General features: G+C 46.2%; 2 protein-coding genes across 3 annotated transcripts in view; both read left to right on the forward strand.

The window, feature by feature from the left end:
- The first annotated feature begins 85 nt into the window (after positions 1-85).
- MDH2 (malate dehydrogenase 2) lies at positions 86-10,316 on the forward strand. Its single transcript, XM_089493314.1, has 9 exons — positions 86-254; positions 2,891-3,059; positions 4,019-4,102; positions 5,169-5,278; positions 6,168-6,293; positions 7,347-7,424; positions 8,259-8,358; positions 8,986-9,137; positions 9,988-10,316. The coding sequence occupies exons 1-9, from the start codon at positions 189-191 to the stop codon at positions 10,117-10,119; spliced, it is 1,017 nt and encodes a 338-aa protein (XP_089349440.1). The 5' UTR covers positions 86-188; the 3' UTR covers positions 10,120-10,316.
- A 1,824-nt stretch (positions 10,317-12,140) lies between these two features.
- SRRM3 (serine/arginine repetitive matrix 3) overlaps positions 12,141-25,757 on the forward strand; it is an 89,232-nt gene continuing 75,615 nt past the window's right edge. Inside the window, exons 1-3 of one of the 2 annotated variants that reach the window (XM_089493259.1) lie at positions 12,141-12,266; positions 13,422-13,639; positions 20,948-21,055. The gene's annotated coding sequence lies outside the window, so the exon portion shown is untranslated. Of the gene's footprint in view, positions 12,267-13,421; positions 13,640-20,947; positions 21,056-25,432; positions 25,576-25,757 lie in introns of those variants that run through there. The other variant, XM_089493258.1, reaches the window with a different exon arrangement.

Below are 25,757 nucleotides of genomic sequence, written 5' to 3' on the forward strand. Positions count from 1 at the left end.
ATTCTCCGTTCCATTGGAGCCAAACGTCTCGCGAGAGTTGGGCCAAGAGGTATTAAACGAGCCTCGTCGGCAGCCATTTTTCCCGCCCGTTCTCGCGAGACTCAGGTGCCCGAAGAGCCTCGCCGACTGGAGGTCGTCGCCTGAAGGAGCAAAGTCGCCGCGTCCTTCGTCGCTGCCTTTCTGTGGCCATGTATTCCCGGCTCACCCGCCCTGCCTCGGCCGCCCTCCGGAGAGGGTTCGCCTCCTCCGCTCAGGTAACCCGAGCCCCGAGGGAGGCCGCGTCTGACTGAGGCGGAGGGGAAGCAACAGGCAGCGAAGGCCGCGTCTGAGGCGGCGGCGGCGGCGGCGGCGGCAGGAGCAGCTACTGCGCATGCGCATGGCCTTAAAGCCCTCCGTTTCAGCTCTGCAACTTTTCAATGGAGTTTTTAACCTCAGCTTTCCTTCCCTTCTTTCCTTCAGAGCCTTTCAGGGGGCTTTCTTCCTCAGGATCTTCACGGGGAGATTATATATATATGTGTGTGTGTGTGTGTGTATATATATATATGGATATATATGTATATGTATCTATCTACATATGTATATATATGTGTGTATACATATATATGTATGTATATACATATATATGTGTGTGCCTATGAATATCCGTATATACATATGTGGAATGACAGAATCACAGCGCTGGAAGAGACCCCATGAAGGGACCTGATCCAGTCCAGCCCCTTTATTCCGCCAGGCAGGAACTCTGAGGCTGAGAGAGTGTGACCCAGTGGCTTCTCCAGAGCTTTATTCATTCAGGTAAAAAGGGGGGATACAGAATACCTCTCTATCTCCACCTTGACTGCCTGAAAGGAAAGACGCATAGTCCCTCCTGATGTTGAGGCGGCATCTCTTTTCCTGTGGTTTGCATCCGTTGTTCAGTGTCTTTGTCTCTGGAGCAGCAGGAAACGAGCTCCCTTGCTTGCTCCTCAATATGACACCCCTTCAGATACTTAAACAGGGCTGTCATGTCTCTTCTTAGAATCATAGAGTTGGAAGGGACCATCATGGTCTTCCAGTCCAACCAGTTTCTCTCATGCAGGAAGTCATCCAAGCCCTCCCTGTGACAGATAGCCATCTAACCTCTGTTTAAAGACTGCTAAAGAAGGAGACTCCCATGATCCAAGGGAGTCTATTCCACTCTTCACCAGGAATTTCTTCCTAATGTTTATCATAGAGTCGTAGAGTTGGGAGAGACTCCAAGGAGGGCCATCCAGTCCAACTCCTGTATTCTGCCATGCAGGAACTCTCCATCAAAGCATCCCCATTGACAACAGATGGCCATTCAGCCTCTGTTTAAAGACCTCTAAGGAAGAAGACTCTGAGACTACATCTTCCACTGTCAAACAGCCCTTACTCTCAGGAAGTTCTTCCTAATGTTGAGCTGGAACCTCTTTCCCTGCAGCTTGCATCCATTGCTCTGTATGTCCTGTTCTCTGGAGCAGCAGAAAACAAGCTTGCTCCATCGTCAATGTGACGCCCCTTCAAATACTTAGACAGGGCTCTCGTATTACCTCCTAACCATCTCTTCTCCAGGCTAAAGAGACCCAGCTCCTCATAGGGCTTCATGGCTTCCAGACCTTCCGCCATTTTGGTCGCCCTCCTCTGGACACACTCTGTTGTTATCAGCCTCTTCTTATCAGTCGTGTTTTGCGTATTGGGCTGCAATTCTCGAGACTCACCTTGGGCAAGTCACACTCTCGATACCCGATATAGATGACTGGCTCCAAAAAATTTGGGGATGGAGAGAAACGGATAAATTTAACAGCACTGTTACACAACAAATCTGTAAAAAAAGGGAATGGGGTCCATTAGAGGAATATATGAATAAGCTCTGGGATACTAAGGGGAAAACGATAATGATATCCTAGATCGCGAGAGTATAATAAAAGAAGAGCAAAATCAATACATAGAAATAGGAAGAGTAAATGAAATAGGAGGGCTAGATGTAACGGATTAAGGTATTGCATTGAAATGGCATAATTAATTTAAGACTAGTAATAACATGCAAACATGTATGTTTTATATTGGAGTGGTGGGTCGCATATGTAAATCAGGGGAATTGAAGAACACCAGAATATCTCTTGTGAAACATTATATAATCTTTGGGGCAGCGGTTAGGTCTATTGGTGCCAACTGTGGGACCCTTTGTTCCTGTTGGTGTTAAATCCTCCCACTTCTCAGCATCCAAGGACGATGCCCCCCCTAAAAGTTGCCTTGGAGAGCTTTCCTCCTCCGCTTTCCAAGGCCATTAGCTAGTTGCGCACACATCAGCTCCACGTTCACCTTCGCTTGGCCGAGGACCATCTTGGCAGGCCCTCCAGAACCACGGCGTCAGCAGTGTACCAAAGTAGCTCTCAGGCCTGTGCCAGTGACTTCACTCAACTTGGCCAGTGGACAGAAGGCATCTCCTAATAGCTGAGCAACTCACAACCTCCTCTTGCCCCTCATAAGTTCCTTCACATATATCTAAGATGGGATCCCTTAAAGAACTGGGTTTGCTGCTTGCTTTTGGCGTCTGCGTTCCTAATGTTCAGGAGTCTTAACTTTCTTTTTCTCATCCTGATTTTGTTTGGGTTGTGTAAGAGAGTCCCACTTCTGGGAATTGAAGTCCAAAACAGCTGGAGGGCCGAAGGTTGAGAACCGCTGCTCTAAAGAGCCAGCAGATGCTCACTGCTGTGACTGCAGCCATGACCTTAGTTAGATAACAGATTTGAGGAGGCAATACACTCTTTGAACGGTTTTAATCCCATTCCAGAAATGAACAGATGTTCCAAGGATGCAGCACCTTCGTTTCTCATCAGCATGGGAGAAACATCCATTTAATGTCTTTTTTGTTCTCTTCCCCATCTAGAAAAATGCGAAAGTGGCGGTGCTTGGTGCTTCTGGAGGGATCGGCCAGCCTCTTTCCCTCTTGCTGAAGAACAGCCCTTTAGTCAGTCACCTCAACCTCTATGATATCGCACACACTCCCGGCGTTGCCGCTGACCTCAGCCACATCGAAACGAGAGCCGAAGTAAAAGGTATGGAATGCCTTCATTTTGCTGGTGCATAGTTATGTCTTGTGAATCCACAAACTTTGTGAACCATCTTGTTTTTTTATACCCCTCCTTTTCCCCATGACAGCAGTGCAAGGCGGCTTATCAATGACAATGATTACAGGGTAGTTAAAAGATACACAAAAAGTCAAAATTAAAACTGATACTAAAACCGTTTGAAAAGGTTGGTCCTTGTCCTCTTTTCCAAGCCAAGCTTTTGGGCCAAGTCCTCTTCCTAAAATGGGTGATTCTCAGAGAAGATGGAACTGTAGCTGCAGCTGTTCTCATCTTACCTCCCTCCCTTGGTCCCCTGTGTCCTTCAACTACAGGAGGACGCTGTAGTAGGAGAGATATGAGAGTGCGATTGTACAGCTGCGGTGGCCATCAATCTTAGCGGGAGCACCTCCTTCCACTTTGGAAGGCTGCCCAGAGACACATTTCCCTTTGCAGTGTCTACCGGTCTGAGCAGGAAAAGTAATAAATAAAGACCACTTCTTGATAACTGGTTTCGATACTTCACAGCAGCCTCTGGTGACCACTTCTGCTCATTTAGAAGGGCAGAGCTTTGTCTAATCAAAACAGACTTGGGGTTTAATTAAAACCACCATAAAGTTGCTTGACGTATTTCTGAACTGTTCCAACTCAACACTTTATTTGCTTCCCTGGCTTTTTCTGCCTCGCCATACCACCTCAGTGGAGACAGCATGCCTGACACCTCTGCTTATTGATGTACCATGGGACTCCTAGTCTGCCCATGTCTGTCTGTTTCCCGTGTAAATAAAGTATATTTGTAAGTGCTGGCATTAAACTAAACATCCTGGTAGTCAGGACCCCAGGACTTGCTTAACCAACAAAGGTTATTGGGAACGGTTCTTCAGTATTTCATGTGTGAATAGTCTGTCAGTAGATGGCTGTAAGCCTGGATGTTTGTCACTCTACTCCAGGTTTTCTAGGACCTGAGCAGCTGCCAGAGTCCCTGAAAGGCTGTGAAGTTGTAGTAATTCCAGCTGGAGTCCCTAGAAAGCCAGGTAAGTCTTCTGCCCGAGAAGTTCTAAAGGGAACCAAGGTGACTTGGGATGGCTGGGCAAGTACCTCTGCAATTAATGCTGAGGTTGATCACTATTTCTGCCTGAGAGATATGACAGGGTTTCTCTGTTTGTTCTCCAATGCCAGTTATTGCTTGGGGTGGATAACTGTCACTCTTTAGGTGTATTTTGGTCTACACCTCCCATCAGCTTTATGTGTGTGTATGTGCCTTCAAGTCACCTGTCAAATTATGGTGACACCCCCATGGCTTTCATAGGGTTTTCTTAGGCAGAGAACCCATTCTTTCCTCTGAAATATAGTGTATTCATTATCAGTCTCCCATCCAAGTACTAAGCAGGATGAACCTGCTTAGCCTCCAAGATCAGATGAGATCTAGTGCCTCTAGGCCAGTGATGTCCAAACTCTAGCCCTCCAGATGTTTTGGACTTCAGCTCCCAGAAGCCTTGGCCATCTTGGCTAATGGTTTAGGATTCTGGGAGCTGAAGTCCAAAACACCTGGAGGGCCAGAGTTTGGACATCCCTGCTTTAGGCCCATCCCATCAGATTTAGCCAGCATAATTAATGGTGGGGAGTTACAGGAACTACAGTCTTATATAGTCACTGAGCCTCCAAAATTTCAGTGACGTGGTAACTGGGCACTGACAGGAGGTGCTGAATGGTCCTCCAAGGGAAAGGTGTATACATAGTGTATTACTCCAAAGAGTGGTACCCAGAGGAAGGACTCCTTTAGTAGACAAGCAGTGGCCAGGCTGGAATATACTGAGAGAGATGCCACCCAGTAAATGAGGACTCCTGTGCCATAATGCCAAGTGCCAGTTGGCTCTTTCCCCTCCCACTTTGTAGCTGGAGACCAGAATGCACAAGATGGGTGTCGTGGAATGGGTTGGACACCTTGCTTTTTCCTGGCCCACTTTGTACTGTATGTCAGAGAGTCCACTCAGAGGCATGGGACATTACCATCTTAAGATCCCTGGGGGGTGGTTTAGCTGCTGGGGCAGGCCATGGAGAGCAGAACATTGCTAGTGACTTCTCTGCTCCGATCTGCAGGCATGACCCGCGATGACCTTTTCAACACAAATGCCACCATTGTAGCTAACCTTGCGGCAGCCTGTGCCAAGCACTGCCCCGAAGCCATGATCTGCGTTATTGCAAACCCGGTAAGCAAAACCCAGCATTCCTCAAGGGATCTTAAGCACTATGTTTTGAAACTGGATGAAATGTTTTCCTGCAACCCATTCCTTTCTTAGCCGAAAGTCTTTGGCTACATATTGGGCAAGTGTGGGGGTATGTCATACCTACCCAGCTATACAGATGTTGAACAGGGCCATGCCACTCTGACCGTCTGTATTACCTGGACTGGATTGGCTGTTCCAGATCAACTTGATTGGAGGACATATTTTTGCCCCCAGAACCCATCTTTGAAGATGAAAAGACACTCATGGACAAGAATAGGCCCATTTCTAATTAGTAGTTATGATAATTAAAATGTCTACAGGTTCTGTGCAAGTCAGGCTGCTGCCACACTACAGAAGTAATGCAGTTTGTCACCTCTTTAATTATTACTGCTTCATCCTATGCAATCCTGCGATCTGTAGTTTGTTACAGCCCCAGAGCTCTCTGTCAGACCTGGCTAAGTATCTCACAAAACTACAAACCCCAGAATTCCATGGCATTGAGACATGACACTTAAAGTGGTGTCAAACTGCATTAATTCTGTGGTGTAGATGTAGCCTCACCAAAGGGTGCTGGGGAGAAGCAAAACTTAGGAGGGCTTTTGCTTGGAGGAAGGGTTTGAAGGCTTCCCAGAGACAACTGCTTGGCTTCTCTCAGAAGTGCTGAGTGAGGTAAACCATTGATCTGATCCATGACAGCATTTTTTATGTTCCTGGGACTGTTTACTTCAAGATAATATGCAATTATGTGTGGATTTAAAAATTGTGCTTTTAACCTTTTGTGGCAAGAGGTACTTCAGAGGACCCTGAAGGACTGAAAAGCGGGGTACATTTCAAACAAGACTTAATGGATTACCGTCACCTTGCTTTTCAGGTCAATTCCACCATCCCAATTACCTCTGAGGTTTTTAAGAAGCATGGGGTGTACAACCCCAACAAAATCTTTGGAGTCACAACACTGGACATTGTTCGAGCAAATACTTTTGTAGCTGAGCTGAAGGTAGGTTGGGGCCATTTCTGATATGTGAGGACCTTTGTAATGTAATTGCAGAGGACAGAATCCGACGTGTAAAAATTAAAAGCTGACATTCTCAGTCTGCCACGGATAGAGGCCCTGCTTGCATAGCAGGCTGGGAATGAGTGGCAAAGCACCTTCTATGCACTGTTGCTTGAGCATTATTCAGCAGCTGGCATTCAGCAGCCTACATTTCATTTGCCCAAGACGACCTGATCTCTGATCTCCTGCGGTGTAGGTTTTGGACCCTGTCCATTAAATTGTGAAGGAATTTGGACGTTGGCAAGCTTGTGACCTCTTTTGCCAGCTAGGCCTTGTGAAAGAAACACAAGGCCTAGTTGGTCCTGTTGAATAGTCCTGAGCTATTGCAGCTGGCTAGAGACCAGGAGAACTGGTCACTGGCCAGTTTCAGCTCTTGTCCAGTGTTGCAGAGCGGCCTGTGCTCTTGTCACCTTGCCCAAAGGGATCATGAATAGAAGTCCTACGATGTGGTTTTGACTTAGTTCTTTCGGGCTTTGGCTGGGTGCCCGATCCTTACCAAAATTGTCCTCCATGTATTATTAGCTTTTCTCTCAGAACATAAAGAGGTGGCAAGAGTCTCTGTTGTTTTACCACGCTCTTGGATATCTCAGTTTCAGAAACCCAGAGTGGTTTCAAACAATAAAACAAAGCTAACAAAGGGATAACAACAACAAGCTGCGAGGACATGAGTAGATTTTTTAAAAACAAGGTTAGAGCTGGAAGTATGTCACAACATAATTTCCACTTCTTTAGGTTTTCTGTTTTGTCAGGACCAGGAACGTTTCCCGCCCCTCAAATGATGGAAGTACTCCCAAGAATAGCCACCTCCATTTGTTCACTAGAAATCTGGTTCCATACTTGAATGGCAATTGAACTTCAGGAGTGCGGCTGCATGGTTCATCCAGTCCCAGCCCATTTAATAGCAGTTCCTTCTCATTCCTGCTCCCAAGTGAGCTACACAACTTCTTCCAGCGTTTGGTTCTGAATTTGTGCTGAAACTGCCTTTTCCATCTGCAGGGCTTGGATCCAGCCCGGGTCAACGTCCCAGTCATTGGCGGCCATGCAGGGAAGACCATCATTCCACTTATTTCTCAGGTGTGTGTTAGAGGGGCATTCCCTGGTTCCAGAGCGTGATAATATTTGTGGGTCTGAAAAAGTGGGGAGGATGAGAGAGATGAGTAAGTTGCCTTTTGTCAGCATTACCATGCAAATGGTAGCAAAACTGGAATGCCCATGAGAGGAGAGTTTAGATTAGGCAGGATTGTATAGCCACTTGGAAAGAGGAACGATTTCTCTGCTTTCAGACAGTAAGGAAAAATAGTCACAGGTTTCAACATGGAACAGTAGCCTAGTCTAGAAATTGGGTTGGAGAGACACAGCCACATTCTTATGTTAGGAATCTCTGCTTTATCACAAACCAAAGCTATAATGGTGGACAGTTGGCAACTGAGGGATCAGTCGCAGCCTTCATTCTGGTTGTTTCTAGCAAAGAGATGGAGAACCTCAAGTCCTTGAGCCAAATCTGGCCCTTTCAATTTTCTGCACAAAGCCACAATCCCTTCTCTGTGCCACTGTTGTGAGTTTCTTAGCTCTTTTGATGGGGTTCTCCCTGCCCTTCTCCAAAGCTGAAATGCCTCTCCTGAGACTGATGTGAAACACTTTAATCTAAATGTTATGCCGGTACGGGTATGAAGTCTACACTTTTAGGCACACGAAGGTGGAGAGCACTGATGTCAAGGGTAGCTTTGGGCACACGATAGAGCAAATGTATATCACTGGCATCTGGTGCTGAGGGGTAGATTTCTGGGGGAAGGAGCACTCATGCTTTGCTGGTAGAAGGTTGGGGACAAATCCAGATGATATGAAACTTTGGTAGATGTGGAGGAAGCCAGGGGTTTAAAGGCCACCCTCTCCTTGTTCTTACTGCAGTGTACACCCAAAGTGGAGTTCCCTCAGGACCAGCTGACAGCCCTCACCGGAAGGATTCAGGAGGCTGGCACAGAAGTGGTCAAGGCCAAAGCAGGCGCAGGTGGGTTTGGGGGAGTCTTTCCCCTCTGGGTTCTGCGGAACCTCATACATGCATAGCACAGACTGACCATCATTGTGAGGCAGGTTGTCTTCCAATTTCCATAGCTGCTTCTTGTTGTGTTACCTCATCACTGAGAGCTTCTATTTAGCCACCAATTGTGAGGAGTGTCCACCCGCACCTGCTTCCCAGTGTGAAGACTTCCTCCTGTTCCACAATTGTGGCATTGAATGTGAAGACCTTCTAGATGCTTTCATGATTCCTGTACAAGACTTTATTTGCCTTATACCACCATTAGACACTACCACCCTTCAGTAACTAATGTCACCCCATACACCTTGTGTCTGAACTCAGTGATTCAAATAACACTTCTGTGGCGTTCTCAGGGGCACCAGTGTGTAATACCAAATATATATTATTAAACAGATAAGTCACACTTTCTCAGCCTCACAGGATGGCAATGGCAAATACCTTGTGAAGAAACTTACCAAGAAAACACTATGACAGTTTTGCCTTAGGGTCGCCATAATTTGGAAATGTCTTGGAGGCACACGCAACAAGAACAAAAGTAAAGGAAGACAAGCATTTGTGCCCACAGTCCTTTGCATCTCTCCCCCTTTGCTCCACCAGGGTCAGCCACGCTTTCCATGGCCTACGCTGGAGCCCGGTTTGTCTTTTCTGTCCTGGATGCCATGAATGGGAAGGAAGGAGTCATTGAGTGTTCGTTCGTCCGATCCGAGGAAACGGAGTGCACGTATTTCTCCACGCCGCTACTACTTGGGGTACTGGAGCCCCAGACGGGGCTTTACTTAATATGCTACACATCTAGGGAGTCCTCCAGTAAACTATTTAGTAAATGTATAGTCTGTCGTCTGGGACAACATTCAGCATAAATCAACAAAACTGGGGTGAACACTAGTTAAAAATAGTCATGAGACATAAAACAGCAATCGGATAAAACAGTTCGGAACAATTTCAGGCAAAACCATAATACAGCTTAAACGTAAGAACTAGTTAAAAACAGTTTACTTTGATTTAAAGTGAGAATAGAGAGCAAAGCCTGGGATTGTGGTCTTAAAATCCAGATAGGTTCATATAGGTAAAGGTGGTTCCTCAATCAACCAGTTCTTAGACGGACAAGGCTTTTCATAGATCAGTACCAAAACTTTGAAGCCAAGCTCTGAAACAAATTGACAGACGACGCAGCGGAAGGTAGGATTGGTGTTTCCAGGCAGTAACACAGTAAACATAAAAAGTGCACTTGAAACTCTTCAGCTCTAGGAGCAATTGGCCAGGCTCTTACTCAACAGCAGCAAAGGCAGAGCATTGGAATCCCCTGCAGCCATTCGTCTGTGGAGTGGTGGAATAATTGGAAGACAGGCCTGTGGCTGTCAAGGCCTTTTGGTTCAAGTTTGACTCAACAAGCTCATTTGGCACACTTTCAAAACTTTGAAATGTAGCTTTGTTTGCCTTCCGGCTCCCAGGGAGCCGACTCCGTACGATTTAGGGAAGCTGGTAGCTTTCGCATGAAAGCAGCGCTTATCTCTCATTTCGTTCCAGTGTTCTAATGCAGTTTTTTCCTCCCTCCTCCTCCTCCTCCTCCTCCTCCACCTTGGTTCCCTCTGCCCCCAGAAAAAAGGCATCGAAAAGAACCTGGGCATCGGCAAGATCTCTCCCTTTGAAGAGAAGATGGTGGCCGAGGCCGTTTCGGAGCTGAAGGCGTCCATCAAGAAAGGCGAAGATTTTGCCAAGAGCATGAAGTGAGGCCCTGACCACCAAAGCGAACTGCAGTCCCCTTAATTTATTTTAAGGTGCATCATGTCACTTTAGAGGTGTCCGGAGGCAAAACTGGGGTTTTTGCCTGAAAGGCCTTGGTATTACCTGCCCTATAATCTGTCAGTTGGAAATCTGTTCCTCCATTAAAAGCTGTTATTATTTTTTTCAGGGTATGCCCTGGCTAACTGGTGTGGTAGTCCTAGTGTACATGCGTGTGCACGCAAGGGAGGAGGATGGTTGGGGGGTATTTCCAAAAGGGTTATCATAAGAGCACTGGTCAATTTGAGCCCTTTTCCTCAAGGGAATACTGTTAGGTTCTTGGTAGGATTTCCACCACGTAACCCCAGGAAATGAGATGGGAAGCTTTGCATGAATCAGAGACCAGCACATAACAGTTGGCCAGATTGTGTCAAGGCACATTCATTTTATTTCCAGCCTTTCTCTTTAGGGTACAGTTTACAGCTCCTTAGGCTGTATGTCTTGTAGGTTTTAGAAGTATTTCCCTGACACGCTGCTCTTTCCCTCGATTATACAACTTAGGGGCATATAGCAAAGGGTGAAGCAAACCAAAACAATGTCAAAGAACCTACAAAATTCCAGCCACGATGTTTGTGCTCACACTTATCGCTGGATAGATAAGAGAATAGAGAGGGTTGGTGCTTCCAGGACAGATTATACTCTTGCCTTTCATCAGGGGATGAGTTAAGATACAGTACTTAAAATTGACCCGTGAATTAGTCGACTCAGGGTTTTTGGGTCATTTTTTGGACCCAAATTTCTAGACTTATACATGAGTATATACTGTAAATATACAGCCAGGTCTTTGAAAATGTAGCTGCCACTACCCTGAAGGGATGCTGTAATTTCTACCCATTCCATCTTGCTACCTGACATCCCGATATGAGATAAAGGGTGGTGGTTATACTCTTCTAGTTACAGAAGAGTTCTGGCTGTGAAAGTGGCCACTGGTGACACAGAAGCTTGTGTGCAAAGAATTTAAGTTAAGAACCAAGAAACACAGTTGCACATGTGCTTCCAGCGCATGTCAGTTGGAATCCTAATGGTCAGTCCAGACTACAGTCGCCCATTGAATTAATAGGCAAAAGGATCTTGTAGTACCTTTGAGAGGAAGGAGTTGGTTGCATAAGCCTTCGTAGACTCAGCCTACTTCGTCAGACGACTCAGGACTAAAACACACTGCGGAAATAACCCCATTTGGGAGCACTTTAACTGTCCTGGCTCAGTGCTAGGGAATTCTGGGAATTGTAGTTTATTGTGGCTCCAGGACTTCACAGAGAAGGCTAAATGTCTCGCAACACTACAGTTCCCAGAATCTCCTAGCATTGAGCCAGGGCTGTTAAGCGGCGTCAGATCGGATGATTTCTGCAGTGTGTTTTGGACCCCAGTCTACTAGAAGTTATTTTTCTCTAAAGGTGCTTCAAGACTAACACGGCTATGTCTTTGATTTTGACCACCATTGAATAAACGTTTGAGTCAGCAGATAAATAGAATTGATCCAAAGGCTCTATGCAAAATTAATGACAGGATTTAAGCAATTGCCTAGACTGCTCCAGTGGACAAAAGAGAGAAGGTTTTGTTTTGACCCCTGGGGGAGGAAGGCTCCAAACGTGGTGGCAATTCATTCCCCACCTCCAAGAGATTGCATTATTTCACGTTTTGGAGCAAAACCCTGCTGTCCAATGTAAGCACCTACAAATCTAGTTTGTAATTCTCCACATGCTGTTTAAAAGGGTTGTACTTTCAGCCCCCCATATCCATGGATTCAAGCGTTCACGGCGTGAGGATATTCCAAAAATAGATAAATTCCAAAAAAGCAAACCTTGATATTACCACTTTATATACTTTCCATTATATGAATGGGGGAAAAAAGAAGACGATACGATCATGGAGAAGCCCAGTTCTCTACATAATGTGTATTGTGTTACCAAATTTCTGTCCTGACAGTTGTTCACAACAACATTGAAGCCCTTTTTCTCCCGTAGTACGCCTGGTGTACTGTAAAAGAGCACTAGTAGCGTCAAGTGAAGAGCAGAAAGAGCACTAGTAGCGTAAAAGAGCACTAGTAGCGTCAAGTGAGGAGCAGACTTGCTACAGATGATTTACTCCACAGTAAGGTGAGTTAGAGCCGGCCTCATTGTAGTGGGTTTAAGTATTGGATGGTGACCGGAGATCAGGGTTCGATTCTCCGCTCAGCCATGGGAGTCTTTAAACAGGCTGGATGGACATCTCTTAGGAGGGTTTTAGTTGTGAATCCCTACACAACAGACGGGTTTGACTAGATGTCCTTGCAGCCCCTTCCGATCCTGTGAGGTTTGTCCGTCACAGCTGAAACCTTTTGTAACGCTTGTGCCACAGTTGAGGGTGTACCAAAGATGCACACGCATGGAGAGGAATCTGGAAACTGGAAGATCAAAATGTGGTAGATTGAAAATCTAAGCCAATTTGCCCCTGTTGTAAAGGACAGTGCAGTTATCTTAGAAGGTTAAGGGAAAAGGAAGAGGAGCTAGAATTCATAAATCCAGCCAAAATGAGTTCAGATGTAAGGAATCGTACATCATCTTGGCATCTTAGCACACTTAAAAGGAGCTATGTAGTCGTAACCTTTGTAAGGGTTTAAAACCTCATATATCTTCCATATTCTCTTCCATATTTGGCAGTCAGGGAATATGAAAATTAGCCAAAATGTAAGCCTTCCCCGCCATTAATTTTCGTCTTAAATTTCCAGTGTTTGGCCACTTTTGAGGGGCAGCATTTCCAGAATATAAAATGAATTCGGAGCAAAGCACTAAAAAAGAGGGTCACAAGCTATTTCTATTAGTGATCTTAGTTTTTAGCACATTTGGCCTTGAGTCCCTTTTTTGCTATCTGCTTGTCTATACAGATTTGCAGATGAACTCCTGGGCAGACCAAGAGATGGAGCTAGTGGGTTTTTTTCTCTCCTTCCTTTCTTTCCGCCAGCAAAAGCACGGACCACTCCCAAGGAGTGTATATAAGCCAGCTTTTGTAATTAGAAATAGGAGGGAAGGAGCGTTTTAAAATCTCAAAGCAGAGCAGCAAACATTTTTAAACTTGAGTGGGCTCTCCATTGCTGTAATGTGACTGATGGAGTTTTTATCCTAAGATGGGATTTCAAAGGTGGCTTACAATGATTTCAACAAGATTAAGACATTAGATTACCAAAATTAAAAAAGAATGATGTAACGTTAAAAAAAAAAGCATGGTTAAAATACATTCAAAACACACTTCTCACACACACACTTCTGCTCCAGAATTAATATCGAAACACCTGCCAGCAGAAAGAAAGCCAACTGGGCCTCCATTGGAAGGGACTTCGGTGAGCCGGATCTCTTCCAAGTCTTCTTCACCTGCAAAGAGGATGGGAAAGAGAGAAAGTTCTCCCCTGCCGATCAGAAAATTCAAACTGAGTTGTATCAGGAGATAGCCACCTTTCAGATAGTCTGGATCCAAGCTGCATTGGGCTTTAAAGGTAAAGCACTTTGAATACTTCCCAGAAATGGCCCAGGAGCCTGTTTGGACATGCGGTCGCACAGTCCCTGTAACCAGCTTGGCTGCAGCGTTTTGGAGCTGCCAAAATCTCAAACCGTTTTCAAGGGCAGCCTCGCATAGAGTATGTTACAGTAATCCAAACTGTATGTATCACCATTGTCAGATCTGGTCTGGGTTGAATTTACGTAGGTCTTCCATGGTCATTCTTTTTTGTTTTATGTCCAGGAGTAAGCCCACCTTTACTCTTTCTTCCTCGGCCTTCCTCAGCAATTGTTCCAAGTCCATGCTGTTTTTTGCTAGTACCAAGTACGAAGTATCTCTTCGGTTGTTGGTGCACCTTCCTCCGACCTTTACTCCTCCTCCAAGTCAGTGGTTGCCAAACTTATCCAGATGTTTTGGAGCACAGCTCCCAGAATTGTTGGCCAAGTCGGCTGGGACTTTGGGAGGAACACATTTTTGGGGACCACTGTTCTAAGTCTAAACCTTTGTAAGGAGAGTATGCAAAGATGCATTAGAGATGGAGAATTTGCAGAGGCCACATTAAGCCTGTAAACCCCGGTTCTTGCATCCCTGGCACCCCTTGCTTTTAGGACCAGAAAGCTGAATGTGGAACTTATAAAAGATATCTGGGGAAGTAGATTTAGGTCTGGAAAAGCTCATATTGCCGGCGTCTTCCGGTTAGTCTCGAAGGTGCTACAAGATCTCTCTACGTACTTCTACGCCAGTCTCTCTGATGCCATCCTACCAACCCCATCAGATAGAAGTTGCTTGAAAAGGACACTTGCTTTTTGTCCTTTTAAGTTTTATTTTGGGTTGGTTATTTGTCAGTCATGTAGGCAGCTGGTCACCAACTCAAGGGCATCTTTCCTTCCCCGGTGCAAGAGGAGTGGATTCTCATCAATCACCGCCTCCTTGGCTGGCAAGGAGCGTTCCCAGGGGAAGCCGAGACAAAGATCTTAAAACCCGAGAAACCGGCAGGGAATGCCATCAGAAGAGCATTTGCTTAATAATTTGCAGTCGGTTAGGAGGGCTTGGATGGTCTCTTCCTGCATGGTGGATAGGGTTGGATTGGATGGCCCTATAAACAATGCTCAGCTATCTGAGTTTGTTTCTGTTTTTAAGAGAGTCAATTGTCTGGAAGTCTCCAAGAAGAGCTTTAAAACTGGCCCCAAGGCTTCCCTTCGTCCTTGTAAGCTCCAGACCATATGTGTGTTGACGTTAGCGAGTCCCAGGGGATGGTTTCCGTGTTGTTTCCTTTGTTTTCCAACCTGTTAGGGTTCCCCCCCCATTCTATTTGGATGTTGATCTAACGCCATTGGCAATGTAGCAAAGCATGGTACTTTCTGCCCACTCGCGGAGACCTTTGCCTCTTGATCAGTGAAAGAAAAGTGGTCTTTGGCAATGAAAAGTGAATGCGTATTATATAGTGTGAAAGCATGTCCTTGGGTGAGATGGAATACCATGGAGATGGAGGAACAAAGGCTGCTTCCCTCCAAAGAAAGGGATCTTTCCGTAACATCTCTTCCAGCAAACAAGATACATACATTTCCATCCTTTCAGGTGAAGGTGCGGGCATCCAGAAACATTTACGGACCAAACGAAGAGAGGGTTGTTATCCTTATTACATTGATTATTATATTTATTTGTATCCCGCTCTTGGACTCGGAGCGGCTCATGATATTACAAGAACGGTACAACTAAAAACATAGAAAAAGTGATACATTAAAATGGGACTACGTACGTTATTCCAGTATTAATACGGGTTGCTTATTCGCTGGGTGACTTTGGGCAAGTCTCTCAGTCTCAGAGGATGGCAAAGAATCAAGTACAGTGTGAAAAGACAAAGTGTGGAAAGCTAAAGAAAATTTTGCATCCCAGGGGGGGAAAACAGAATTCAGGGACTTGTCTAGATTTTGCAAATGAAGGGATGGGTTCATTCATTCTTTGCTTACCTTCCTGGGATGCAGGCAAAACACGCTGCAGAAATAATCCAGTTTGGGAACACTTTTAACTGCCCCGGCTCAACACTAGGAAAAGTAGTTTTGTGAGACGTTTAGCCTTCTTTCTCAGTGAGCCCTGGTCCCATAACCAACTGCACATCCCAATATGGCATAGCATGGAGCCATGGCAGTTAAAGTGGTGTCCAACTGCATTCTGCATTGCGGAGACTCGAGTCTTCCAAGTCAGCTTGTCTGTCCTACCACACTGCCTCTTCTTTCTGCAAACGTAGCCTTAAATTCCCCTTGAACCAAGCTGACCAGAAACATCCCCCTTTTTCGGGACATGTCCTACATTTCAGCTTTAGGAGGAATTCAAAAAGCGGCCTCCATTTTGAGCATGACTAAGAAGCACAAACTTAGATTTCTTTGAGGTTTTTTTAGCGTTCGTTTTGGAATGACCTCCATTTTCCGGCAAGGACCTACATTTTGCCGGGCCTTGTCCTCCTTTGCGGTTAGGCCATCTGGTCATCTTGACCTGAATCTTTTAGCTTGCCGTGCGTCTGGGGTTTCCAACCTTTCCAAAGCATTGCAACCTTTCTTTTCCTCTCCGCTCCTTCCAGCGTCTGCTGCCCGTTTACCTTGCAAACTTGGAGGCATGGCAAAAGCTTTCGATCTAATTTTTATGCAGCGCCTACTGATCGAGGAGACCAGACTATTACTTTACTCATCGTCAAACCCCCATAATGGTTCTCCCCTTTTCTTTCTTTTTTGGGCCAAAGAATTGCTTCCTTCCTCTTGCAGGCCGAGTCTCCTCCTGTGAGCGGACTGGAGCCATTTATCTCAATTTGACCCGCTGGCGCTCGGGGCTGGCGATGCCACACAATTCAATTACAAGATGGATGGCGACGAAGGACGGAGGGATTCGGCTACTGATTAGGCCCTGTGTGTGCGTGCGCGCGCATGTGTGTGTGTAAGTACGTGTCACTGCATTCATAGTTGCCAAAATATCTGGGCCACTTTCTCATGGCTACAAAAGATGTTGCCAAGCACAGTCTCCATCCCTTGAGCACAGTTAGGGACACACATTGGCATAGTTAAGCCTTGGGTACCTACTGGGTACGTTCCATGAGATGCCAGACCTGGCCATGGCGACACAAATGCCCATTTGCCAGTGGTGTCGTCATCTGAGCTTTGGACTATGACTCGGGAGACCAGGGTTCGAATCCTGGTTCCCCTTTGGAAACCCACTGGGCAACTTTGGGCATGTTTTTCAGTCTCAGAGGATAGCGATGGCAACCCCTCTCTGAGGAAACATGGCAAGAAAAGCGCCGTAAGTTGGAAACGACTTGAAGGCACACAACAACAACAGCAGCAGCGACAACAAACTACCTTAAAAGCCTTGGCTTTAAAAAGGTGAAGATCAGTACAAAGGGGACTGTTCTAAACTAGGAGAATTCTGGAGCTACCGAAAAAGCCTTATTATGTATACCTTCTCGACTAAAATATGAAATATTGAAATATGGCTTTTTTGGTGTCTTTGGGGGCATCTGCAAAACCCTCTCAGAGGCTGTTCATGGACTGTGGGTCACAGCATTCCCCTTGTGCTTTTAACTTCTTCCCCATCCTGACTTTCTGAGGGATCCCAGATGTATTGTTCATCCATTGCCTCCATCGTTCTTCCTTGGATTCTTTCCAGTCTGCCAAACAGTCTCTGAACTCCCAATTCTGAATCTGATTAGCGGCTATCCAGAGACATCGCAGAGCTGACAGCTCCTCCAGGGCTGTTTGAAGGATGGTTTCATTACGGTCCAAGAATGGCCAGTTCACCCATCAGGGGAAAGATCTATAATGATCCCTTTCAAATGCAGGAACCGGTGCGAGTGACGCGGGGGCCCTGGGAATATATTCGAGCGATGCTTTCCTCCCGTTGCAAATTGCTCATCCTGAAAACCAAAGGGAGGTGCTGAGATGGATAGATGGATGGATGTTGCAATGCATTGGTTCCTATGTGGCACAGTCTGTATGGCCCATTCTCGACAGGGGATTCTGGGAACTGTAGTTCAACAAAGGAACCTCCCTGAGCTCCAAAACCAACGCTGAGGTTGTGAGGACACTTGATGGCTTTAAACTTTGTGCATGTATTTTTTATTCCCCTCCGTGATGAAATGGCAAAGCAGATCTATAATTGATGGGGAGGGAAAGAGAATGACACATTTCTGCCGCCTTCATTTGGGTTATTTTCCTTCTCACACGGCGGGGATTTTGCGGTCTTAGGGAGCCGGCTTAGGAAATATTGGATTTTGGCTGCGCTAATAATACGCGGCGTTATTGCCTTGAAATTTTTTGATTGCCAAGCTTAAGCGATTTGAGAGGCACTCTTTAAAACCCAGCAATGCCAGGGGGAGCGGGCATCGGCACACGGTTTCCATTTGAGAAGAGGTCCCGCATTTGATCCCCAGCTAATATGACTAGGAGATCTCTTTCTCAGCTCAAAAACCTCAACCGTAGTACCAACCGGGGTAAGTAATACTGGGCAGAAGGGGCCGCCAGTCTTGGCTTAGTGTCTTGATAAAACATACAACAAACAGATGTTCAATTCAAAAGATATACCCCTGTTAGTCTGTGGAAATAGTCTGCAGAGAAATCTTGTGGTACCTTTGAAAGAAAGAAGTTGGCAGCATGAGCTTTCCTAGACTTCAGTCTACTTCCTCAGGTGCCCAGCTTTATTCTGAGCCGAATCTTCACGATGGTGCCTACATTAATCTTGAGCCTCCCTGCAACTTGGGCGCTATTTATCAGCCAGACAGTTCTTGACAGCATGGATATGTGTCTGTGTGAAAGCGAGTGTGTGCTTGCAGTGAAATGTCAGCTGAGACACCAAGATCCGTGCTAACTAGTCTGCAACCTTTCATCCTTGGAGGATGCAAACCTCTCTGAGTGATCGGGAACATCTTTTACAAAGGGAGCCATGAACAGCACTGGAAGATCACTAGGATAATCCGAGGAGATTGGAAGGCTGGGACATGCAGTCCATCTCATTTGGAGGGAGATAGGCAATTTAAGAGAGCAGGTGTGGCGTAGTGGTTTCCGTGTTGGACTGTGGAGAGCAGGATTCGATTCCCCGCTTTGCCATGAAACTCACTGGGTGAGCCTAGGCAAGTCGCACTCTCTCAGCCTCCAGGAAAAGCCATGACAAAATTTCTCTTGCCAAGAAAACCCCATGAGGGTCTCCATAAGTCAGAAATGACTTGAAGGTACACGGCATCCACAAATATGGAGGTCCAGCGAGGCGTTGGGGTTTGTGCATTGGAGTGCAGGGTTCAAATCCCATCTCGGTCATGGAAACACAATGGGTACCAAGGGCAATTTGCACTCTCTCAGCCTCAGGGGATGGCAAAGGAAAGCCCCCTCCTAATAAATCTTGCCAAGAAAACCCTGTGAGAGGTTCACTTTAGGGTTGCCATAAGGTGGAAATGATCTGAAGGTACACAACAAGAACAATAAAATCAGTGTTGTTGAGTGGGTTCACTGTTGGAGTGTGGTTGAGTGGATTGAGTGGAGACTGGGGTTCGAATCCCTAGTCGGCTGTGGAAGCAAGTCACACACTCTCAGTCTCAGAAGAAAGCATATAGGGTCGCCGTAAGTCGGAAATGACTTGAAGGTACCCAACAACAACGACAACAGGCATCAATTTGGATCCAACCCAGTTGTCTTTACCATCCTTTGGTCTCTCTCATCCTCTGTAACATTGGATTGTGCCCCCCCCCCCCCCCCGCAGGGAACCAGACTATTAACATAAAATGACAAATGCCTGCACGCCATTCTGAACCCGGTGAGATCTAGAGTGAGATGTAAATCGAATGAATAATAAATCCTGTCAGGAACAAGTCCCTCGGCTGAATATCTTTCTGGTCTTAGCCGTTTCCTGTGCGCCTGAGCAGTCCCAGGTCTGTGCAAGCCTGAAACCGCCACGACTCTGATGCATTTGGTCAAGGGCAAACCTGTCTCTGTGTCCCATCTCCTCCTTTCATAGAAACCATCGATTGTAGGAGAAATGCTGCATGTGCTTTGAGGAAGCATCAGTCCATTGCAAAGTTGACATCTAATCCTAAAACCCTGAAAACAGAATACTGGGATTTTGAGTCCTAGATGCACCATGGTGGCTTGTATTCAAAGCCATGGCTAATCCATAAGTTGGAATGAAGCTTTCGAAACTTGTCATGAGCAATGCCAGCATCTGTATCCATTCTAGATTTGGGCCCAAACCCGATGGAGTTGGTCCCTTGTGTTGCTGCCAAGCCAGGCATCCCACATCCTATATCTTTGCTTTTTTAGCTGCGGCATCCCCTCCTTTTCCCTTTTGCTTCTTTAGTCGCTATCAAACTGGCATTTTAAACAGTAAGTGGATGTTTCTCCCCTCCCCACAATCATTTAGGGGAAATGTAAGTGATTTTGTTAAAAGGAATGGGGTGAGGAGGAAGGCCTCCCGGATTCCTCCGCAGCCTTTGAACTGGCATTCGTTTGATGTGTCACCGCCGGCGTGCGGATGGCGCACTGTCTCAGCCGTCAAGTCAGGCCGGCTCCAAAGGGAGGTGGAGATGAAGGCAAGCTGGCAACCTCTCTGCCATCCTGAAAGGGATGAAAAGAAACGGCCTGGAAAGAGATGGAAGGCAGGCGTGGGGGAGAGGCGTATAGAGAGTGATTAAATGGGGACCAAGCGGCATCAGAGACGCCAACATTTTGGTAACCGTTATCCCCGCACCACTCTGCAAGTGACCTAAAGGAAATAAATTGGCCTCATTGGTATAAAAGTGCATGTGATAAAATCATTTTTTAAAAATGTAGCTTGGTTTGATAGGAGTTTGGCATTATAAAGGCCGGAGCATGGAAACCCACGGTCGTGGAAAGCTATCGCCAATGGTTGCCAGTGGAGAGGAGTGCTTTGGAAGCCTTTCCAAAAAGACTGAGATCAAACATCTGAATACGCCATACGTAGGATCGTGAGAGTGGAATATATGCTTAAATAACTATTATTATTATTATTATTATTATTATTATTATTTTATTAATTTCATTTAAACCACGCCTTCCTCCCCGAAGGGACTCAAGGCAGCTTGCAGATGAAATCAATTAATATAATAAAATATAACAACAATTAAAATGACTTTATATAAATTAAATGTGGAACATGGTACAAAATCTGATGATATCCCACTGTTTCCTAGAGTCTTGGGTAGAATCCAGGCTTTTAATGGTCCAAAGGTCCAACCGAGAACGCCTGGTAAAACCGTGAGATCGAAATAATTATAACAATGCTAATAGTTTTTATTCTTTTTGCCCTTCTTCAGAACTTGGGTTCAAGGGCTGCTGAAGATGACAAAGGTGACCGGTGCAGCCATTGCCCATGGCGGCTGGGGGATCCTGGAGCCGAACCCTAAAACAGATCTGCGCTGCAGGTAATACATCATAGCATACCTGCACCTGTTCCTTATCCATCCCTTGCAGACAGCAAACCCCTGTTGTTGCTGCTTACTAATGTGTGTATGTGGGGAATTGATTCATGCCACATAGGAGCCGCCAGACTCAGCTTGGTGCAGAAAGAAATGAGAGTGTGTTCCCAGATGGAGTCCATCCAACCTCCTTTTTTCTTCCTCCAAGAGCCCAGAGTAGCCTGTAATATCTCCTTCTTCGCTCCCCTTTCTATGGTAAGAAGCAAGCTGCAGTCTGCATGGGGAGGTTTGAGGATTGAGTGTAAGACTTGCACATGTAAGCCACACACTTATGCACACACACATCACTAACAAGAGGCTGGCCTGTGTCTCCAAGCCCTGAACTTGTGGCTCAGACCAAGAGCGTCATTATTTTTAAGTGAGAAATACAGCCAGGAACTGCAACCCATTTTCTTTGCACCATAATTTTTGCAGAGATGTTTCCCCAGAGCCAGCCTTAAAAGCCTACTCCATATCTTCCCTTTCTTCTGAAAACTACTCCCATGTTCCAAAATGAGAAATGTCTGTGTGTGTGTGTAAGTAAACCCACCTTTAAAAGTATGAGCTGACAGTTATGATGTTATAAACTAGACTTGTATGTATGTGTATGCCTGCAAATTGCTTGTTTGACATGGCGACCTGGTGGATTTCACATGATTTTCTTAGGCAAGGAAGACTCAAGAGATGGTCTTACCAGCTTCTTTCTCTGAAATACAGCCTACAGCACCCGGTATTCATAGGTGGTCTCCTATCCAAGTATTGACCAGGGCTGACGCTGCTTAGTTTCCAACTGTTGTTGTTGTTGTGTGTGCCTTCATGTCATTTCCAACTTTCCAGGTCTGTCCTGAGTCCCAGAGGATGCTGAAACATTTCGCTCCATGTATATTTTTCAGTCCTGCTTAGTTAATAACACAAACACGCACTTCATTTGTTTGGTAGTTCTTGTGTGCCTTCAAGTAATTTCTGACGTATGGCAACCTTAAGGCAAACCTATTATGGGGTTTTCTTGGCAACATTTGTTCAGAAGAGGTTTGCCTCGAGGCTGAGAGAGTGTGACTTGCCTAAAGTCACCCAGTGGGTTTCATGGCCAAACTGGGAATCAAACCCTGGTCTCCAGAGTCATCATCCAACATTCAAACCACTACATCACCCTGGCCCTATGTTGTTATTATGTGCCTTCAGGTTGACTTAGGGCAACCCCATAAATTTTACAGGCTTTTCTTAGGCGAGGAATCCTCAGAGCTGGTTTCGCCAGTTCCTTCCTCTGAAATACAGCGTAGAGGGATTCCTTGGCAGTCTCCCCTCCAAGTACTAACCAGGGCTGGCCATGCTTAGCTTCCACGATCAGACAGGATCTGGGGCATTTAGGTGCTTAAGACCTACATTATATTGCTCCCGAACCCGTCATGGCAGCTGCTTATAAGGAGTCGGCCACCAGCAGCGGACACACTTTTGCCCCAGATGCCATTGTGCATAGATTGAGTCCCTTGGGACCTGGGAGGCCGAGCGAACAATGCAACCCAGTTGGGAAGGAGCGGTGCCTTTTGCTCTGCTTATAGAGCCATCTGGGAACCCTGGACTTTAAAGCAGGCCTTTAAAGGACAGCATTAGCAAGAGCAGCAGGAAGGGAAAGCCAGCGAGCGAGCGTGCAGCTCCTTGCCAAGACCCATGAATTTTTCATGGGCAGAAAGAAAAAGGACAGCTCGAAATTGGCCCGGCCGGTCTTGTCTGGTGCAGCTGTCTGACAGCATCTGCAATTCTTCCATTTCCAGGTGGTTTTTTCTGCCGCCTCCACCTCTTCTTCTTTCTCTTCCCTCCTCCTGCGACGGTGGCTCGGTTTCCAAAGGTCTGGTTCTCTCCCTTCCACCTTCTTTTGACGTTTTTCTGCAACTTGTAAAAAGACGAAGAGAGGAAAGGCGAGAATGGAGAAAATAATGAACAGGGAGGTACATAGGATGGAAGTCATACCTTGTCCCTTTTCCTGTCGCTTGCATCCATTATTCCAGGCCCTATTCTCTGGAGCAATGCAAAACAAGCTTGTTCCAACCTCAACATGACGTCCCTTCAAACATTTAAACATGGCTATCACATCATCCCTTAATCTTCTCATTTTCCAGGCTAAACCTACCCAGATCCCTCAGTCGCTCCTCACAGGGCTTGATGGTTTCCAGACCCTTCACCATTTTAGTTAACCTCCTCTGGATATGCTCCAGATTGTCAATATCCCTCTTGAATTGTGGTGCCCAGAACTGGACGCAATATTCCAGGTAAGGCCTGACCAAAGCAGAATAGCATGGTACTTACTATTACATCCCTACCAGTCTCGACACTATACCTCTATTGATACAGCCTAGATTCGCACTGGCTTTTTAAGGTGCCGCATCGCACTGTGGACTCATGTTCAACTTGTGGTCTGCTAGAACTCCATGATCCCTTTCACATGTACTGCTATCAAGTCAGGGGTCCCTCATTTGTATCTCTGCATTTCATTTGTACATTTCTCCCCTTGCTTTCTTGGTCACCTCCCCTCACAGGCATCCAGCCCCGCAACCTGCCATGCTTCCATTTTGGAATATGCGCTCTGGTCACAGTTTCTTCAGAAGAGGCGCTTGGATAGAGCATCCCTCGGCTCTCCTCTGCTCCCTACCCTCCTTGGGAGGAAAAAACACATCTCCTTTCCTGATTTATGCCAGGAGTTTGCAGGCTTTACGATGGCTGCTTACCCGTTTATTTAGGGATTTTAATTTATCCGCCTGTGATTTACCGCCGCCTTACTCGACAGCCGCACGTCAACGCTGCTCCGGTGCTGTTTTCCAATTTCTTTGCATGCAAAGGGAAAGGGAGAGATGTGAGCTCCTTGGTGGTTTCCTTAAATTAAAGCAATTCCTTTTATAATGAAATAAAAACAAGAGCAGAGAGTTCCTCCCTCGATCCCTGGAGAAGTTGGGGGAGTAGAGATGGGAATGGATAGATCCCTGGGACTAATACTATCAATTGTTTTTTCTCCTGTATGATTTTTAACACCTTTGCCCAACGAAGAAGACAGTGGACTATCAAACTGTATTGTCACCCCCGTCTCCCAACAAGGAGAAATGTAAGGTCCTGCACTTAGGCATTAAAAATGAGATGCATAGATATAGGATGGGGGACACCTGGCTTCCCAAGGCGACATGTGAAACGGATCTAGGAGCCCTAGTAGACCACAAGTTGAACGTGAGTCAACAGCAGTTCGATTCAAAAAGGATGTGGCCAAGCTGGAACATGTCCAGAGGTGGGCCACCAAAATGGTGAAAGGTCTGGAAACCATGTCTTATGAGGAGAGACTTCGGGAGCTGGGTATGTTCAGCCTGGAGAAGAGAAGGTTAAGAGGTGGTGGTGATGATGATGATGATGATGATGATAGATTTTATTTATATCCTGCCTTTCCAAAAGGATCAAGGTGGGTTACAAGAAAATACACAAATGGTACATAACACGTTTGCAACTAAAAATTACATATCCCCTTATCCCTTGCCTTAACTAAAATACCAACATCATAATTACAAGTTAAAATTAATTTAAAATATGATTATTATAAGTATTTGATGGGACGTCGTATTGTCATATTGCAGGCCAAGCAAGCTTGTTTTCTGCTGCTCCAGAGACTAAGACAATGGAGCAGTGGATGCAAGCTCCAGGAAAAGAGATTCCACCTCGGCATTAGGAGGAGCTTCATGATGGAGAAGAGAAGGTTAAGGGGTGACATGATGCCCATGCTTAAAGATTGGAAGGAGTGTCATGCTGAGGATGGAGCAAGCTTGTTTTCTGCTGCTCCAGAGACTAGGACAATGGAGCAATGGGTGCAAGCTCCAGGAAAAAAGAATCCACCTCAACATTGGGAGGAACGTCCTGATAGTAAGAGCTATTTAACAGTGAAACACACTCCCTCAGTGTCTCCTTCTTTGGAGGCCTTTAAACAGAGGCTGGATGGCCATCTGTCAGGGGTGCTTTGAAGGTGTATTCCTGCATGGCAGGGAGTTGGACTGTTGCAACTCTAGGATTCAATGTCCTTGAGTGCATTCCCTAGCTTTTCGCGCTCAGTTTCTCTGGCATTGTTCCGCTTCTCCTGTCCTCTGGGTGGCGCTCTGCGGCAGGTGGGGCCGCTCTGGCCCTAACTCAGCTCTATGCTCCCGTGAGCTGTCCAGCACTTCAGCATCTGCAGACCAGGCAGAGGCTGCAAAAGCAGCCAGGCAGGGAAGAGGTGAGGAGATAAAACCAGGGAATAGAGAGGACTAGAGAGGGTGGGGTTTTCTTTGGGAGGGGGGGATCGAGAAGCAGATCCAGGGGTGGGCTGGGAGGGGGATCAATAATTTGGATTGCCCCCCCCTAAAACAATAAGGGGTCAGAAATCCAAGGCAAAGCAAGGCTGGCGGAAAGCAGAAGGCCAAAAAGCAGCTGCAGAGGCTGGCGGAGAAGCATCAGCAAGGCTGCGGTTGCATCTCTCCAAGGTAAGGGAAGGATGGGTGGGGTTGCGTTGATGTGTTGGTGCTTTATTCATTGCAAAATTTGGATCTGTTGTGCTGTTGACGTTGTTGTTGTGCGGTGCCTGGATCTGTTGGGTGGAGGGTGGGGAGGGGAGAGGACAGCTTGCTAAGCCTTTTATATTTCCCCCCAGCCGGCCTGATCTTAT

Source organism: Sceloporus occidentalis, unplaced genomic scaffold (genome assembly GCF_023333645.1).
Source record: "Sceloporus occidentalis isolate IW3139 unplaced genomic scaffold, rSceOcc1.0.p SCAF_64, whole genome shotgun sequence".
NCBI lineage: Eukaryota > Metazoa > Chordata > Lepidosauria > Squamata > Phrynosomatidae > Sceloporus > Sceloporus occidentalis.

Excerpts from the sequence above, each read along its gene's own strand:
- MDH2 (XM_089493314.1), top strand. The coding sequence starts at position 189 with ATGTATTCCCGGCTCACCCGCCCTGCCTCGGCCGCCCTCCGGAGAGGG. Across the intron at positions 5,279-6,167 it reads TCTGCGTTATTGCAAACCCG|GTCAATTCCACCATCCCAAT; the intron begins GTAAGCAAAACC and ends CTTGCTTTTCAG. Across the intron at positions 7,425-8,258 it reads TCATTCCACTTATTTCTCAG|TGTACACCCAAAGTGGAGTT; the intron begins GTGTGTGTTAGA and ends TTCTTACTGCAG.